This window comes from Octodon degus, unplaced genomic scaffold (assembly GCF_000260255.1).
Source record: "Octodon degus isolate 3935 unplaced genomic scaffold, OctDeg1.0 scaffold00418, whole genome shotgun sequence".
Lineage (NCBI taxonomy): Eukaryota > Metazoa > Chordata > Mammalia > Rodentia > Octodontidae > Octodon > Octodon degus.
The window spans coordinates 224763-241650 of record NW_004524994.1 but is presented as its reverse complement, the minus strand read 5'-3'; the positions used below and the strand labels follow the sequence as shown (position 1 = coordinate 241650).

The 16888-nt window shown below is 45.6% G+C and overlaps 1 protein-coding gene across 7 annotated transcripts in view; it reads left to right on the top strand.

Annotated features, from left to right (window-relative positions):
* Nucleotides 1-16888, top strand: part of Hnrnpul1 (heterogeneous nuclear ribonucleoprotein U like 1) — a 38890-nt gene that overhangs the window by 1326 nt on the left and 20676 nt on the right. The window contains exons 1-7 of one of the 7 annotated variants that reach the window (XM_004648473.3): nt 151-763; nt 4973-5098; nt 7148-7301; nt 9228-9301; nt 11464-11603; nt 13251-13350; nt 16225-16337. In XM_004648473.3, coding sequence (XP_004648530.1) covers nt 469-763; nt 4973-5098; nt 7148-7301; nt 9228-9301; nt 11464-11603; nt 13251-13350; nt 16225-16337 — 1002 coding nt within the window. In that variant the 5' untranslated portion in view covers nt 151-468. Of the gene's footprint in view, nt 1-150; nt 764-1315; nt 1540-4972; nt 5099-7144; nt 7302-9227; nt 9302-11463; nt 11604-13250; nt 13351-16224; nt 16338-16888 lie in introns of those variants that run through there. The other 6 variants (XM_023708620.1, XM_004648475.2, XM_023708622.1 and 3 more) reach the window with 6 other exon arrangements.

Genomic DNA, 16888 nt, shown 5'->3' with positions numbered 1-16888 from the left:
GGAAGGCCGTGCCTCGCTCGTTCTGCTATGTTATCGCTGATTGGGCCAAATCATTACTCCTTTTTCTTCATTTGATCCCACAGCTGCTGGCGCGCAGGCATAACCCAATCAGGGCGCGCTCCACCTCTTGCCTTTTCCCGCCCTCCGCTCTGGCTCCGGTTCGACGTAGACCAACGCTTCCCCTCCGACAGCTCCTGGGCCCTGTGTCCACTGTCCTTTTGAAAGCCGTGCTCTGATTGGCCAAATTCCGAGCCCTCTTCCGTCGTTCCCCACACTGGCCAATTGGCACCCGTGTTGCATGAGACGGTGCACCAGAGAGGGGGAGGTGGCGGCCATTTTGAGTCGCTGCCGCCGCCATTGGAGTGTACCCCCCCTTTCCCCCCTTTGCCTCCTGACGGGAAAGGTTTAAGGGAGACAGAGCCCTGGGAGGCCGGGCCGGGCTCGGGGGCCGCCCCGGGGGCCCGGGCCATGGATGTGCGCCGTCTGAAGGTGAACGAACTTCGCGAGGAGCTGCAGCGCCGCGGCCTGGACACTCGCGGCCTGAAGGCCGAGCTTGCTGAGCGGCTGCAGGCAGCGCTGGAGGCCGAGGACCCCGACGACGAGCGGGAGCTCGAGGCCGACGACGAGCCGGGGCAACCCGGCCACAACAACGAGGAGGTCGAGACTGAGGGGGGCTCCGAGCTGGAGGGGACCGCGCAGCCACCGCCGCCCGGGCTGCAGCCGCACCCGGAGCCCGGCGGCTACTCGGGGCCGGACGGACATTGTGAGAGTGCGCGGGGCGGGGGCCGGGGAGCCCGGAGTCTGGGCCGAGGAAGGGCTGTGGGACGCGGGAGTCCGGCGCCAGGGTTCAGGGCCCGGCCTCAGGATCCTAGATCCCGCGACCTGTCGCTGCAAAAGATCTGGGAGTAGGAGCTCGGGAAGACAGGAGGGGGGGTCCTGCCTTTCGGTGCAGGGGAGATAACTAGGGGTGGGGGCCTCGCTGTCGGATCTGACAGGGGTGTGAGCCCCGGGGCCCAGAGACCGGAAACTGGGGTTTGGGAACCGGAGAAAGTCGGAACAACCAGAGGCTTTTTATTTCTTATTAGGAGGGTTGTCTCGGAAATAGTGATCCTAGATTTCAGGTTGGGTGGGTTTAGTGGCCGTGTTAGCCCAGCATTGGCTGGGCGTTGAGAGCCGTGTTTTTTCCCGGATTGAGGAAGGAAAGACCGGGAGTCCTGGGATGAGGGAGTTTTGAGGATCGAGGATCCTGGAGTTTGTGGCTGGATCGGGTACGGGGAATTCTTGTGTAAGGTTTTGAAGTGCGTTTGTGAGCTGTAGGCGCTGATGTGCCCTTAGCCGGGGAGTCTGATGGCCTGAGCGCTCTTGGGTTTTGCTAGGGGTTTCTCTTGTGTTTCTAGGGGTTGTAGGAGACCAGCATGTGATTGAACTATGGGAGATCCACATCTCTCTTCCAGGCTGGAAGGCCAACCTTGAGGCAGGTGCAGCTTCAGCATTTGGTGCTGGGAGATCTGGGGACCTTCTCGATGGCCTCTAGAGGAGGTACAGGGAACTTTGATGTCTGGACCGTGGCAGGGGAGGGAAGGGTGTTCGCTAGACAAAGAACCTGGTGGTCTAGAGCAGGAAAGGCTTTGATCACAGATCTGTGGCTACTGTTGATTTTTTATTGCAGTGGCTGTGGCCAGAACAGGGGTACCTGGGTGGGGTCAGAATTTACAGCTGTTGAAATATGTGGGAGGTTTTGCTAGTGTCCAGCAAGGAAAGAGTGTAACTGGTCTAGAAGATTTGGGGGAGGGAAAAGCATGTAGGGTGTGGGGTGGGGGAAAGGAAACCTCTTGGCTTGGCTTAGCTTGGCAGGGGGCCCCAGGGTGGAGTGAGACAAGTGTTTCTAGGGTTGAGTATCTCCAAGAGGGGGCTTGTGGTTCCCAAAAGCAGTTATTTACTTGCCCCCCATGGGGGAAGTGCTTAGGGAATAGTGGAAAACCTGCAGCAGCAAGGAAGTGTGATTGTGGTAGTAAGACGGGTTAGGGTAGATGATCTGCAGCTATCTTGACAGCGCTTAGTATAGAAGAAAGTAAATTTGGAGTTATGAAAAGGCAGGACTGGGGAATGGATTTGAGAGGCTAAGGAATAAGTAAAAAGGAATTTGACACCCAAGGTTTGTGATGTATCTCTGAAAAAAGGCAAGAGTTGGGATTGACACAAGAGTCCTGACTTGTCTGGCAAAGGTTGGGTGTCCGGAAGAGGCAGCCTGAATACAAATTTGGGATAAAGTAAGCTAAAAATTGCCCAGTACCCATGTGCTAGGAAGAGGATTTCTGTGGTAGAGATCTGTGGAGGTGGGAGGAGTGGCTACTGTGCATATCTGGCAACTAGGGGCTCTGGCAAGAAGCACCAAGGGATAGACCTGACATGGCTATCAGCCAGAGTCTTATCAGAGGAGATCAAGTTGGGTGCTTCAGAGCACAGGCTCAAGATTTTGTTGTAAACCTGGCTTAATGATGAGGGCAAGTCCTTCCCCTTTAAACCTAGTTTCCCTCTGTGCCATATGGGGATAATAATGTCTCCAGGGTTGTTAAGAGGAAGATTGCATGTATGAGGGACTTCACTCCAGGCCTGCCTCTTACTAGGAGGAGGATGTTTGTGGGAGGATCCCCAGAAACACAGCTTTTCATGGATGCAGAAGAAATGCTTGGGGAGAAACACAAGGCTTTGTGAGGTTAAAATAATGCTGTGCTTAGAGGGTTAGAAGAGGAGTTGTTTCATAGGAAGATAGTTTCTTTTTCTTCCCTCTCTAGGGCAGAATTCTTTGAGCCACCAACATCCCCTCCTCTAGTCCTTCTTTCAGCCTTAATAAACAGACTTGTAGCAGGCCATGTGACTGGTGCCTTTTTCCCTTTGGGCTGCACCTGGTTTGTACCCAGATGTATTTGTCCTCTGAGAAAGGATCCAATCAGTTCGCAAGTGACAAAATAGTCTGTCTTTCCCTGTGGTTCTGCCTCACTGCTTCTGGCACAGGTACTAGCAGGCTGTGGAGGCAGGTGTCCATTCTGAGTTGCTGAAGTTCTGCATTTGGCTACAGGGTTCTCTTTCTGGAAGGAGTTTTTGGTTTGGCTCACTACTACTAGTTCTACCTCTAAGCTTTCACTTGTGTTCTCCCAACCCTAGGAATGTTCTTTGGTCTCATCACTGAGTCACTCCCTGTGTATCCTTTGATCAGCTCATCTGTTCATTTTGGGTCACTTTTCTCAGCTTCTGGATTGATTGATTGATTGATTGATTGATTGATTGATTTTGAGAAACCAGGGATTGAACTCAGGCCCTTGTGCTTGCCAGGCAAGTGCTTGTTCTGCTGAGCTATCTCCCTGGCCCCAGCTTCTGGTATTTTTCAAGGGCCCTTACTATAATGACAGTTAAGCTTTTTTGTATATTTTCTTAAGAGCCTGTGTCCCTGAACTGAAGACTTCAGCAGGGCAGGTTTACTGTCATCTGTACCCAACCATCTGGTGTGTAGTATGCATTCCATGAGTAGTAAATATTTTCACTTAACACTATTCATTGGAACGCCTTTTGAACTCACAAAACACCTCCCAGAACCTGGCACAGTGGTACCTGCCTGTCATCCCAGCTACTTTGGAAGGTGGTACAGGAGGATCATAAGTTAGAGGCTAGCCTGAACATCTTAGTAAGACCCTGTCTGACTATTTAGATAAAAAATAAAAGGGCCTGGAAATACAAATCATTAGTAGAGCACTCCTGAGTTAAATCCTCAGTACTAATGGTTTTTTGTCTTTGTTTTTTTCTAGAAATCTTACCTCCAGTTATTTTGGGACTAATCCCTAATGAGGCTAGAGCTACTATTCTTTCTCCATTTCTCTTCAGTTAAAATGGTTACCTTCTTCCCTATCTTTACAGCTATCGTGAGATAGAAAAGGATTTTAACTTTTATTTTTTTTTTATTTATTTGAGAGAGAGAGAGAGAGAGAGAGAGGTGTGTGTGTGTGTGTGTGTGTGTGTGGCCAGCTCAGCCCACCAGGGGGCGGGGCTGGCTGGCATGTGGTGCTGGGGGATTGAACCGCGGTCCCTGATGCCTTGTCAAGCTTGTTCTAAGTAGGTGCTTTAGACCACTGAGCCATCTCTCCAGCCCCTAGAAAAGGATTTTAAATACAGCTGTGTGAGTCGGGATAGGCAGAGGGTTTTGTAATTTGAGGGCAATTCTTGGGCATTATACCATCTTAACCATCTTAGAAAACAACCATCATGCACTGTAAACATGGACTAATAAAAATATTTAAATTAAAAAAAAAGCGGGGCCGGGGAAATGGCTCAATAGAATAAGTGCTTCCCTGGCAAGTGCAAGGGCCTGAGTTCAATCCCTGGTTTCGCAAAAAAAAAAAAAAAAGCTATGCTGATGTTTTGAATCCATGCTAGGTAAATATTGGACCACTGAGCTACATCCTTAGCTCTTTTTTTTTTTTTTCCTGAACCAGGGATTGAACTCAGGCCCTTGCGCTTGCCAAAGAAGTGCTTATTCTACTGAGCCATCTCCCCAGCACCCATCCCTAGCTCTTTGTTTTTATATTGGGACAGTATCTTGCTAAGTTCCCCAAGCTGGTCTTAAACTTATTAACCTCCTGCCTCAACCTTCTGAGTAGCTGGGATGTACAGACATGTAGTGGCACACCAGACTTAGGCTGGTAGTTTTCTAATTGTGCTCTGTGGAGTACTCGGTAGCTGTAGAGTTGCCCCTCCTCTGGAGTGGGCACTTAGACAAAGTTGGACTGCTTCTCTCACCCTTCCATGTTGTTTCAGCTGGAGTAGTTCTGCTCTTCATCTGATGGTGTTTTGCTTTCTTCTGTGGCACACTGATTGGAACCAGTGGGATTGGTGGCATGTGGCATAAAAGAAGCCACCTCTGTTCAAGGTTTGTGCAAAAAGCACCCGTGTAACTGACTTTTTTTCTTTTAATCTCAAGATGTCATGGACAATATTACCAGGCAGAACCAATTCTTTGAGACCCAGATCATCAAGCAAGAAAATGAGTCAGGCTACGATAGGAGACCACTAGACATGGAGCCACTGCAACAGGCCTATCGCCCAGGTAGGAGAGCTCACATGCTGCCTGTCTTAATGGAAAGAGTTTACACATGGCTTTCTGCCTTTCTTAGAGAGGGTATGCATTTTCCTTCTGGGTGGTCTTCTGGCCTTTCTCTCTGAGGATATTGTGGTCGGTTGATTTTGAAGCAAAGAACTCAGTCCTATTTCTAAGGGTTGGGAGGGGGGATCTTTATAGTAACATCTAAGATCCTAATGCCAGCACCCTGGAGAGTTCAGGGCTGAAGGCTAATACCTGAGTCTTATTTAGAGCCTTAGAATGTGGAGGCCAGAAAGAACTTTTTAAATCTAGTCTGATATTGCCCAACTTCTGAAAAATACTGTTCCAAGAGATATTATTAAAGGCTTTTCAAAAAAGATTCTTTAGCCACATGTGTCTGGAAAGTGCAGCATGGCTGTGCCTTTTCTTGGATAATCATTGTATCTGTTAGAGTACTAAAGGCTCTGATATAAACCCTATGTTGAGATTTCCCGAACATGTAGATACATTTTTACAGAGCAGTGTTCCCCATAATGCTAGTTTGGGAAACAAACATAATTCAACTTTCTCTTTCCCATTTTATAGGTTGGGGTGGTAGCTTATATAATGGCAGGGCTGAGACTAGAGCCCAGGAAACTGGCTTCTCGGCCAGTATTCTTGGAAAGCCAGGGTCCTGTTATTGAGAAATGACAGCCAGAACTCACTCCAGTCTTGTGCTCCTCTCACCATGTGACCTCAGTGCCTTTTCTTAGTGAATCTAACTGAATCTTCAATCCAGATTCAGTCCATTCTGGTTCATCCACAAAGTGAAATCCCCTGATGTTTCTTTTGTGTGGCTCAGAACATAATGAATGTAGGTTAAACTGCAGATTTGTGTCAGGCTCTGTGAGACTTTTGGGATCATTTGACCCAAGGAGAATATTTTCTGTCCTGTTACCAACAGACATTCATCAGGGACCTTCTGTGAGCCTGGCCCTTGCTGGGAGCCATGGAGGATATCTTCAAGATTACCAAGCACCATTCCTGCCCTGGAGAACCAGGAACCTTCTCTGAGAGATTGGGTCTACATGTTAGCATTAGGGATTGATCCAGAAAGATCTTGTTAAGGCAGGATCTCACTGTGTAGCCCAGGCTAGCCTCAAACTCATGATCATCTTTTGCCACTGCCCCCTAAATGCTGGAGTTACAGGCTGTACCACTGTACCTAGCTCAGAGTGGCCTTAGGTGTGTGTTGAGGTATGTAGGTGCGAGGGAGCCATGGCAGCTAGTATGGACACTGTGAGAGAGATGGAATGAGGCTGAATCCATGATTCACTCTTGGCTGGCTGCTGATTCTTGGAGTCTGTCTGAGACTGGGACTTTTTCATAGTTCACAAAATTTTAAACCATCTTGACTTCCTATTGTGCAACGTAGCGAAGTTATCTACCTATGGCATGGCTGAGCTGCAAATTTTTCTAGAGATTCTGGGTTATGTCAGGTGATTAAAGCAAATAGAATTTGATGCAGGACCACAGTGTTCTGTCAAATTCATCCACTTTCTTTCTCGTCAAACAGAAGCAGTTTTTCAAGAACTCCCATAGTAATTTTTTTTAGGAAAAGAAATTAGACAGTGTACAGTCCTAGCAACTCAGAGGATAAAAGGATCTTAGTCTTCTAGCACTCTTCCCACTCAGTACAAGCCAAGGTTGCTGCCAGCTTTCATGGGCTTTTAGCAAATTAGCCAAAGACAGTTGTTCCATCTTTGGGTAGGCCCTTAGTGAGCTTGTCCTTATTGCATGCTGGAGTCACCTCTTTTTTCATGATGCCTGCCAGCTATCTGGCTAAAATCTGTCACTCCCATCAGCTGCCAGGTATAGCTGGCCAGCTGGCCTTCCTGCATCCTAGGCCTGTTCTCCAGCACAGCCTCTCTGGCTTGTTCAGCAGGCTTCTGTTCAACCCATAAAGCTCTTTACCACTGTAGACAGGAGCTTGCCAGTTGGAGTGAAAGAGACCAGAGAAGTGGTAGCTGAGGAGTTTCCAAGTGTCTTGACCATCTGGATTTGTCCTGATAGTAGAAGTGAAGACAGAGATGAAGCAAGAAGCACCCCCCAGCTTCCTCCCACCTGGAGCTTCTCAACACAAGCCAGACAGACAGCAATTCCAGAGTCGAAAGAGGCCTTATGAAGAAAACCGAGGACGTGGATATTTTGAGCACCGGGAGGACAGGAGGTGGGTGTCCAGAGCACCGGTTACCCTTGCTCCAGGTGGTCGCTATGCTTGCAGCCTTGTGCCCTTTCTCTGCTGTCCTGGTGTCCCTGCACTCACTGCCAGATTGAACTTTATAAATGTTGATTCTTCCCATTTCTTCCCTGCTTATTACCTATAAAGTCAGTTTCAAACACTTTAGATTTTTATGTGTGTGATGACAGCTTGACTCTTCAGTCCTTTGCCATACTTCCCTGGTAGTTATAGTGTCCTGTGGTCGAGAGATCTCTTTCCTTCTCCTGCTCCGAAAAACAATCAATCAATCAGTCTCTGTCTGTCTGTCTTTCTCTCTCTCTCTCTTTCTTTCCTCCTCCCTTCCTTTTTCTTATTTATTTATTTATTTATTTGAGTACAGGGTCTTGCTACACAGCTTAGACTTGTAGTGATCCTCTTGTCTCATCCTCCCCAGTGCTGGGATTACAGGCACGTCCTATCACGCCCACACAACCCTTCTTTCTGTCCACCCATTAAGTGGGTACTTACAGTGCTTTCCCAAGGTACCACCCTTGAGCTGAACATACAGGCAGTTTCAGCATTGGGCTTTGCCTTATATTGTCCCAATACAGGGACAGAAATAGACACATACAAATAAACTGCAAGCCTGTGTGGTGAGTAGTCAGGCTTTGGGTGAGTCTCAGTTCACAAGAGAAAGCAGCCTCTGCTCTGGCCATTTTCCTTTTCCCTTTCCTGACAACCCCACCCCCATCCCACCCCTTTACTTTCAGGCCTTGTCCTACCCTTCCCTACTTCCCTCCTTCAGCTCCTGACTGAAGCCTTTTCCAATCATGGAAACTAGGAATAACTACTTCTCTGCTCATTTGGACTGTTCAACTGACACATTTTATTTCCTATGTAGTAAATTCCACCCTCTAGCTTGTTACTATCGTTAAGAAAGGGCTTGGGGGCCAGGGTGTAACTCAGTGGTAGAGTAGAGTACTTGCCTAGTATGTGCAAGGCACAGGGTTCCATCCAGCACCATAAAACAAAAGGACTGGATCATGGGCTGTGAATAGTGATAGGATATGGAACCCACCTTATATGAGTTCCTTCCACTTCACACAAAGCACAAGCCTTGGAACTGTTTGCTGATGGAAAGTAGAGGAAGCTCCTTGCCGTGATTAGGATGCTGGGATGCACTTAACTCCTTCTTTGTATTGGTTGGGGACTCCATCCAATAGAAGCCAGAGGTCAGAAAGTGCCAGCAACCATATGGGAATGGGAAGCCTGATACGCGCATGCATGGACTTGGACAATCTAGATGTCCAGACAGGATACCAGGCATTGAACTCTATCTTTCTACCCCTTTTCCTCCTGTACAGCAGAAACTAGGAATATGTTAATAGTCCCTTTTTTAGTATTTTGGGTAGGAAGAGACCTCATTCATAATTCAGGGCACTTTAAATGAGGAAAGAGACTAAAAAAAATGGGTCATTGCAAATCCTTTCAGGTGCAAGGTTTTAAGAAGCCTGATATATAGATGAATTGTAGTCACCAGAGTTTATCAAGGCACTTCCCATTCCTCTTTCTGGCCCCCACTTGGATATCATACCTTCTAGTCAGTGAGAGTCCCATGAGGAAGTGGTTGTCAGTATGCAGACAGCACAGGTCACTCAGGGTGGAGTTGAAAGAAGGACCCAAGAGAAATCTCTGAATGGGTCAGATGCCACTTCCCAGCAGACAGCTCATAATCTCTAACCTCATCACAGGGGTTCACAGGCAATGTTCTTTGTGCAAATATGTAGAGTTCCAAAATTTTTTTGCTACATTCTTTGGACAAAAGAATGGAGATCCAGGAAGGAGTTGGCTACTTACAAATTCCAGCAAAACATTTATTTCTCTCACTCTGTGCTTCTGCAAGTATTCTTGTATGACTGAACCTTTCCAACATAGGGGCCGTTCTCCTCAGCCTCCTGCTGAAGAAGATGAAGATGACTTCGATGACACCCTTGTTGCCATCGACACATGTGAGTCCCTGGGATGCCCGCCTGATTCTGCCTTCTAGTCAGTTTTTTTGGCCATTTGTGCCCTGACCTTCTCCAGAGTCCCTGACTTTGTTAGTCCAAATGTGGAACCCAGCAAAGCTCTGGAATAAGGGTGCTGGGGCAGAGACAAAAGGTCTGTTCCCAGTGTAGCTGTAGACCCTGGGCAAGTCACTCCTCCAAGCTTCTTTTCAGAGAGGAGTCATCAATCCAGTCTTCACACTTCAGAAGGTTTTCATTATACACGTCTCTTTAGTTTTTGTTTTTGAGTCAGTGTTTCACTATGCAGTTTAGGGGTGACCAAGGACTCATTTTGTAGCCCAGGCTGTCTTCAAACTAAGAGTTCCTCCTGCCTCTGTCTCCAGAGTGCTGGGATTATAGGTGTGTACCACCACACCCAGCAGTACACTCTTCTGAGAAGGGTCCAAGAGCAATTTGGGAACTCAGCTACCCTGTTCACACAAGGTGTTGTCATCTAATCAGAAAAGGAATCTGAGTGCTACTAGGGAAACTTAACTCGTTGGTGACCAGTCCCCAAGTTTCCATCATCTGCTCACATTCCTGGGGTGAAACTAATGCCACTGTGTCTCTGAGGCACTAGCCTGGCCACCTCTGTCCTCGCCAGTTCAGTTTTCCTTCCATTGGCTTTCACTGCACATCTAAACACAGGAGTGATGATGGGGATTTAATACTCCAACCTTCTAAATCAGAATCAAGTATTAGATGCAGTGAGATTCAAATTTACACGTGCCTAGAAACCTAATTGTAAGGCTGGCCAAATAGCTAAGCACTTAAGTGCCTACTTCGGCAGATGCAGTGGCCAAGGTCCAATCCCCAGCCTACTGGTCCCCGCCCTGCTCCCTGGGACACGCTGAAACGGGTGATTGAGACTGGGCGCATGGTGGCACATGCCTGTAATCCCACCTGTTGGGAGGCTGAACACAGGAGCATCACTAGGAGTCCGAGCTACATAGTGAGACCCTGTAGACCCTGTACTAAAATACAAAAGAAAGAAAGAAAACCTAATCAAGTCTAAGAACAGCTTTACTTGTTAGTAAAGCATAAAGAGTTCATTTTCGTTCTGTCTATAGAGCATTGGCACTGTGCTTTGATAAGAGATAGATGTACACAATTGCTTCTGTCAGGTGCTTTTTTTTTTTTTTTTTTTTTTTCCAGTACAGGAGAATAGAACTTGGGACCTTATGCTTGCCAGGCAGGCACTTATACCACTGAGCTATCTGTCCCAGGCTTTGAAGAGACAGTGTCTTCCCAGAGTAAAGCTAAATTTTTTTTTAAATTTTATTTATTCTTTTTTTTTTTTTTTAAAGTGTGGGTGAAGCAGCAGCTCATCCATCACATGGGAAATGCACAGACAGTTGTGCTCAGCTTTTGGAGAAAGGAGTACACCCCTTGGATGAGATAGTGAGAAAAGGCTTCCTTGGAGTTAGAACTGGCTCCTTGAAGAATGGGGAAAATAAAGACTACAGTAGGAGAGGGTGGGAGCTTGTACACCTGTACTTTGGTGCCTTGGTGGTAGGTGTGGATTAGACTCATGCCACTGTTGGCAATAGAAACTTACCTTTCATATGAGTACTTAAAAAATATGATGGCAAATACCAATCTTCCTTATATTCTGAGTTCTAAATTTGAAACTGGTGAGAATATGGTCCTTTCCCCTAGAAATTATATATTAGTGGACTGGGGAGATAACTCAGCAGCATAAGCGCCTGCCTGGCAAGCTCAAGGTCCCAAGTTCGATCCCCATTGCCAACCCAAAACTGGGCATGGTGGCACACACTTGTAATCTCAGCACTAGGGAGGTTGAGACAGGTGGATCACTATGAGTCTGAACTGCCTAGCAAGACCCTGTACCAAAAAATAAAAAAATAATTTTAACAAAAGCATTAGTAAAGGATGACCCTGAAGCCTATACTTGGACCCCAACTCCTGTAGCGTAGTACAGGCCAGTTTACATTATTCCAGACTTTCTACTCAAAGGGAGAGGGGGCTAGAGACCATCCTTGTTCTTCTTGAACTCTTCCTATAATGTTTTAGCCAGTATTAACACATTGGAGGAATTGTCCTCTGCCTGTCCCACTCCTAAGACCTTTAAAACATTAGCCCATTGCAGGCTTTTTCCTCTACAGATAACTGTGACCTGCACTTCAAGGTAGCCCGAGACCGGAGTAGTGGCTATCCACTCACAATTGAGGGTTTTGCATACCTGTGGTCAGGAGCCCGTGCCAGCTATGGAGTCAGAAGAGGCCGTGTGTGTTTTGAGATGAAGGTGAGCGGGAACAACCAAAGGGATAAGGAGAGAAAGCAGGTACATTCATTGGAATTAGCCTGTCATCAGCCATCTTAGAACCACAGCTACAAGAGATTGGATTGATCTCAGAGCACACCCAACAAACAAAAGGAGAGTGAATATCTGTAGCACTGCTAACCATAATAGCAGAAGCAGAGTCCGGCCAGACATTATTTCATCAAACAAGTTTTTTCCTTATGGGATTTGTTCCAGTTATATTGCCAGCCAGTCTATCGGTGACATGTTCAATAATACCAGGGAAAAGAAAGAAAAGTAACTGGTATGGTGGCTCACACTTGTAATTCCAGCACTCAGGAGACTGAGACAGGATTACCACAAGTTGAAGGCCAGCCTAAAATATATAGCAAGACCCTGTCTGAAGAAAAACAAAAAGTAATCTCTACAGAATATACTGTGTCAGCTACTTTAAAGGGAAGCCAGAGGGAGAGCAGCACAAAAAACTGCCAACAAACTCTCAAAAATTCTACTCCAGGTTAGGGCACAAAAGTATAAAGGATAAAACAGGTTATTTTTGTGTCTTACCAGCCTACTCCCCAGAAATAACTTACTTGTGTTGAACATTTCTTGTGTACCTGGTGTATATCTGAACTTCGCTGTGGTAGCTAATATATGTAGGGTCCTTTATATGCATAAGACACAGGGCCAACCTCTACCTGGATTGTCCCCATTAATCCTCATGGTATCATCACAAAATAGGTACTGTTATATCCCCAGGTTTTGGAAATGGAAGCTGAGGCAAGGTAATGTTTTGTTGACTAGAACACCAGTGATGTAAATGACACATTTTATTGCCACTCTGAATGGAATACTGTCAAATTATACAGTGCTTTTTATCACAATATAGTATTTGTAAAATGGATCATTATTTTAGAGATATTAAAACATGAAGAATGTGTATCTAAAAATCAGTGAAATATGTTGACTTTCCAAAGGCCACAAAGCAAAACAGGTAGCTAGAAACGGTAAGTAGGCAATCAGACATTTAACTTTAATGTTAAGTCAAAGGATCTTTTTTCCCCTCTTACTCTGTGTCAAATATGTTTCCATACCATTATGTTAGTCCTGCCTCCTCCTTTTTAATTGTGTGTTGTATTGTTATGGCATGATTGTACCATACCTTAGTAAATTTTTGTACTTTTTAAAATACATATAAAACAATTTTTTAATAAATAAGTATAAAAACTGAATATTCCATGTTTCTACATTACATCCATGTATACTTGAGTATATCTATAGGATAAAGCAGAAATGCTGAATTAATACATTTGTGCTTACAGTTTTGATAGAAACTGCTAGGTTGCCCTCCAGAGACATTGCATCACTTCATCCTCTCACCAAACATATGGGTAGTTCACATCCACTAGAGTGCGGATGTGTTAAAACTAGAAAATATATTTTGAAATAGGTCTCTGTGGCCCTACATACTCCCACTCCCCCTGGAGACCCTGATTTCACTGAAGCAGGCTTTCTTCGTTAGGGCTATTTAAATGCTTCTACAGCAACTGAATTCATCACTGTTTAATATCTAATGTACTTCCTTTGTATATTGACTCATAACTTGTTTCCAAAGGATCAGTCCTGAGCCTTTTTGCCCTGTCTCCTCAGATCAATGAGGAAATCTCTGTGAAGCACCTTCCATCTACAGAGCCTGACCCCCACGTTGTACGTATTGGCTGGTCCCTGGACTCTTGCAGCACCCAACTAGGTAAGGAGAGGTCAACCAGGCAGACCTGAGTGATGCCCCTACACCTGGATTCTGAAAGCTCCTAAGCTTCTCTTCCCAGTGTGAGACTTCAACATAACTCACTGGGGTAGAAAAGGCACTGCTTGTCTTCATTCATGCTAGATTCACTTGGAAGGACCACGATTATGGAACAACTCTTCTAAAAGGAATTCTTATCCTTCACTTCTAGGAGAATGCTCAAAGTTCTCTTCCGAAAATTGTTCCCTTTCAAAAATATCAGTTTCCTGCCCTTGAAACACACAGAAAATAAATTCTAAAGCCACATTAAGTTCTGGGTAGATGCTGCCCGCAGCCTAACCTAGAAGAAGTAGATGGGACCCTGCCCACCCGGGGGGGGAGGGGGTGCACTGAGATGGCGATTGAGACTGGGTGTGCACCTGTAATCCCAGCTCGTGGGAGGCTGAACACAGGCGGATCACTATGAGTCCAGTCTACATAGTGAGACCCCATAGACCCTGTACTAACAAAAAGAAAAAGGAAAAAAGTAGATGGTGAACCAGGAAAGAATGGGCCCAGAGCTGATTGGTAGAGAGGCAGGGGCTGCCCATTGAAAGACTTTGAATTTTCACAGGACTCCAGGCCTCAGTGTCTTTTATCTGCAGTCTTCTAGATATTTCTTTCGTTTTTTGTACATATTCAAACTGAGTCATAGTATGGATCCTGCTGTATAGCTTGATTTCTTTTAATGTGAGAATATGAAAATAAGTATTACTTTATTTGTACTTAACAAAGTATAGTGTGTGCACTACGTTTAACTTTATAGCTCATCTAAGTTAAAGGCAAATTTTTGTTGTTAAACAGTAATGCCAGGCCAGCAAGATAGCTCAGAGGACTGAGTGCCTGCCTAGGCAAGTGTAGGGACTAGGGTTCGATCCCCAGCACCACATGCTGCACCAGCCCCACCCCCACCCCCAGGCACACAGCCAGCTGCAGAGACTGGTCGTGGTGGCGCACTCCCTGTAATTCCAGTGCTGGGGAGAAGATTATGAGTCTGTGCTGCATAGTGAGATCCTGTACCAAATACATTTAAAAAAATAATGGTAATGCCTTTGTGTGCCATTGCACCTTAAGTCTAATTCTTTACAGTAGATATATTAGTTCATTCCATGCACATACAGTATGTAGTGTGTATTTGCATTTTGATGTATAGTAGTAATTTGAGGGGAAATTTTTAGGTGTTTTTGGTTGTCCTGGTGGTATGAAGATTGGACCCAAGACCTCCTGCATGCTAGGGAAGCAGTACAGTGCTGAGCTACTTTCTCAGCTCCCCCTCCCTTTTTTTTCTTTTTTGTGTATATGGTACAGGGTATAGAGGGTCTACAGGGTCTCACTACGTAGATCGGACTCTTAATGATTCTCCTGTTTTCAGCATCCTAAATACTGGGATTACAGGTGTGTGCCCCCATGCCCAATTGCTGGCTCAGCACGCCCCAGAGGCGGGGCTGGGAAGCTGGAAATTGAACCCCAGCCACTATGCTCTGCCTAAGCAGGCACTTTAGTCTACTGAGCTACTTTCAGCCCCTTTTTTCTTCCTTTCTCTTCTCTCTTCTGACAGGATCTTTACTGTGTTGCCTCAAACTTAAGATCCTCCTGGTTCCCAAGATGCTGGGATTACAGATACGTGCCATTGCCTCTGGCTTATATTAGCACTTTATTTTAAAATGATAGGCCATTTCATGTCTTAGTTTGAAATGTAGGTGATGGGTATTTGATCCACTTGAAGTAAAATCCAGCTGGATTGAATAATATGTTCAGGATTATTTCTTGCTTGTTGGCTCCTGCTTTTCTGACAGAATGCTCTTTGGAGTTTCTGATCAAGGATCTCTAAGAGGACCTAAATCCCACGTGTCCTCTAGGATCCTTGGGATTTTGAGCAGGTCTCTTCAGCACTCAGTTCTGTAGCCTAAGAACATTCAATACCTTTCCTGTAGATGCATCCTCATAGTATTCTAGAAGCAAAACCCAGCTTCAGAGTTTGCTAAAACTCCAGTGGCACAGAAAAATTTGATGTTTGTGAACTTGATTAAATATTGTTGTCACAGGAGATGCATATCAGTACAAAACTCTCTTCATCTCAGCTCCTGTTGTCCCCACATTTTCAAAACCTTTCTATGCAGAACAGTTCAGTTCAATACCTGTTACCAGATTTGACACACTTAAAACCTCAGGAGCTTTGTATAATTAAAGGGACTCCTTTCAACCTTCTCTCCCTTTACCCCTCCAGAAAAGGGGTATCTTTTTGATAAACCTAGTAAGTAAAATAATTTTTGTCTTCAAAGGTAAATGCATAGGGGCTGGTGAGATGGCTCAGTGGTCTAAAGCACCTACTTAGAACAAGCTTAGCAAAGCACAGGGACTGCGGTTCAATCCCCCAGCACCACATGCCAGCCAGCCCCGCCCCCTGGTGGGCTGAGCTGGCCACACACACACACACAAATAAATAAAAAAAATTTTAAAAAAAACAAAGGTAAATGCATAGCTGGACATGGTAGCACATAGCTGTAATGCAGCTTTTGGAAGGCTGAGACAAGCTGCCCAGAACTTATTGAGATCCTGCGTTAATATTTTTGAAGTGGCCAGGCATGGTGGCCCATGCCTGTAGTCCCAGCACTTCAGAGGCTGAGTCAGGAGGATCACTATGAGTTCAAGGCGAGCCTAAACTACATAGTAAGACCCTATCACAAAACAAAAATTTACAGAGTAAAGGGACTGGGGATATAGCTCAGCTGTGTTCAATTGCCAGTACAAAAAAGAAAAGGAAAAATGCATGTGGCAACTATGGAAATTGTTGTGACTGTCACAGTTTTACCTGCTTGTTCCTGTTTGTTCCATCAGGCGAAGAGCCTTTCTCCTATGGCTATGGAGGCACAGGGAAGAAGTCCACCAATAGCCGATTTGAGAACTACGGAGACAAGTTTGCAGAGAATGATGTGATTGGCTGCTTTGCTGTGAGTGCTAGCTACCTGTGTTGGCAGACCAAATGTTGAGCTATAGGTTTCCTTCTCTCTTCTCTTGTCTTTTCTCTCTTCTCTCTCTTTCTTTCCCTCTCTTTCTTTTTGTGACAGGTTCTCGTTATGTAGGCTGGCCTCAAAACTTATAGCAATCCTGCCTCAGCCTAAGTGCTGGGATTATAAGCATGCACCACCACTCCTGGCCTAGCTGCAGAATTCTTTTTCAGGATACCTCTATCCGTTGTCTGCTGCATATCCAGCCACTCAACATATTTCTTTGTTTCTCTTTGACAGACTAGAATATATACTGTCCTTTGTGTGACTTATACCACCTCTGGTCTTTTATGTAAAGCTCTTCCAAACTCCTGAAGAGTTTTGGTGAGATCAGGTGTATACAGCCTTCCTCTGTTCCTATATGAGTGATCTTTTAAATAAATTTTACTATGTGTGCTGCTGAAGCAGGCACAGTATTTTTTCACCAAACCTAGAAGTTTCTTACCTTTCTTCGTTAGGAAATAACCTGTCCGCTCTTGAAGGTAATGTGTTGG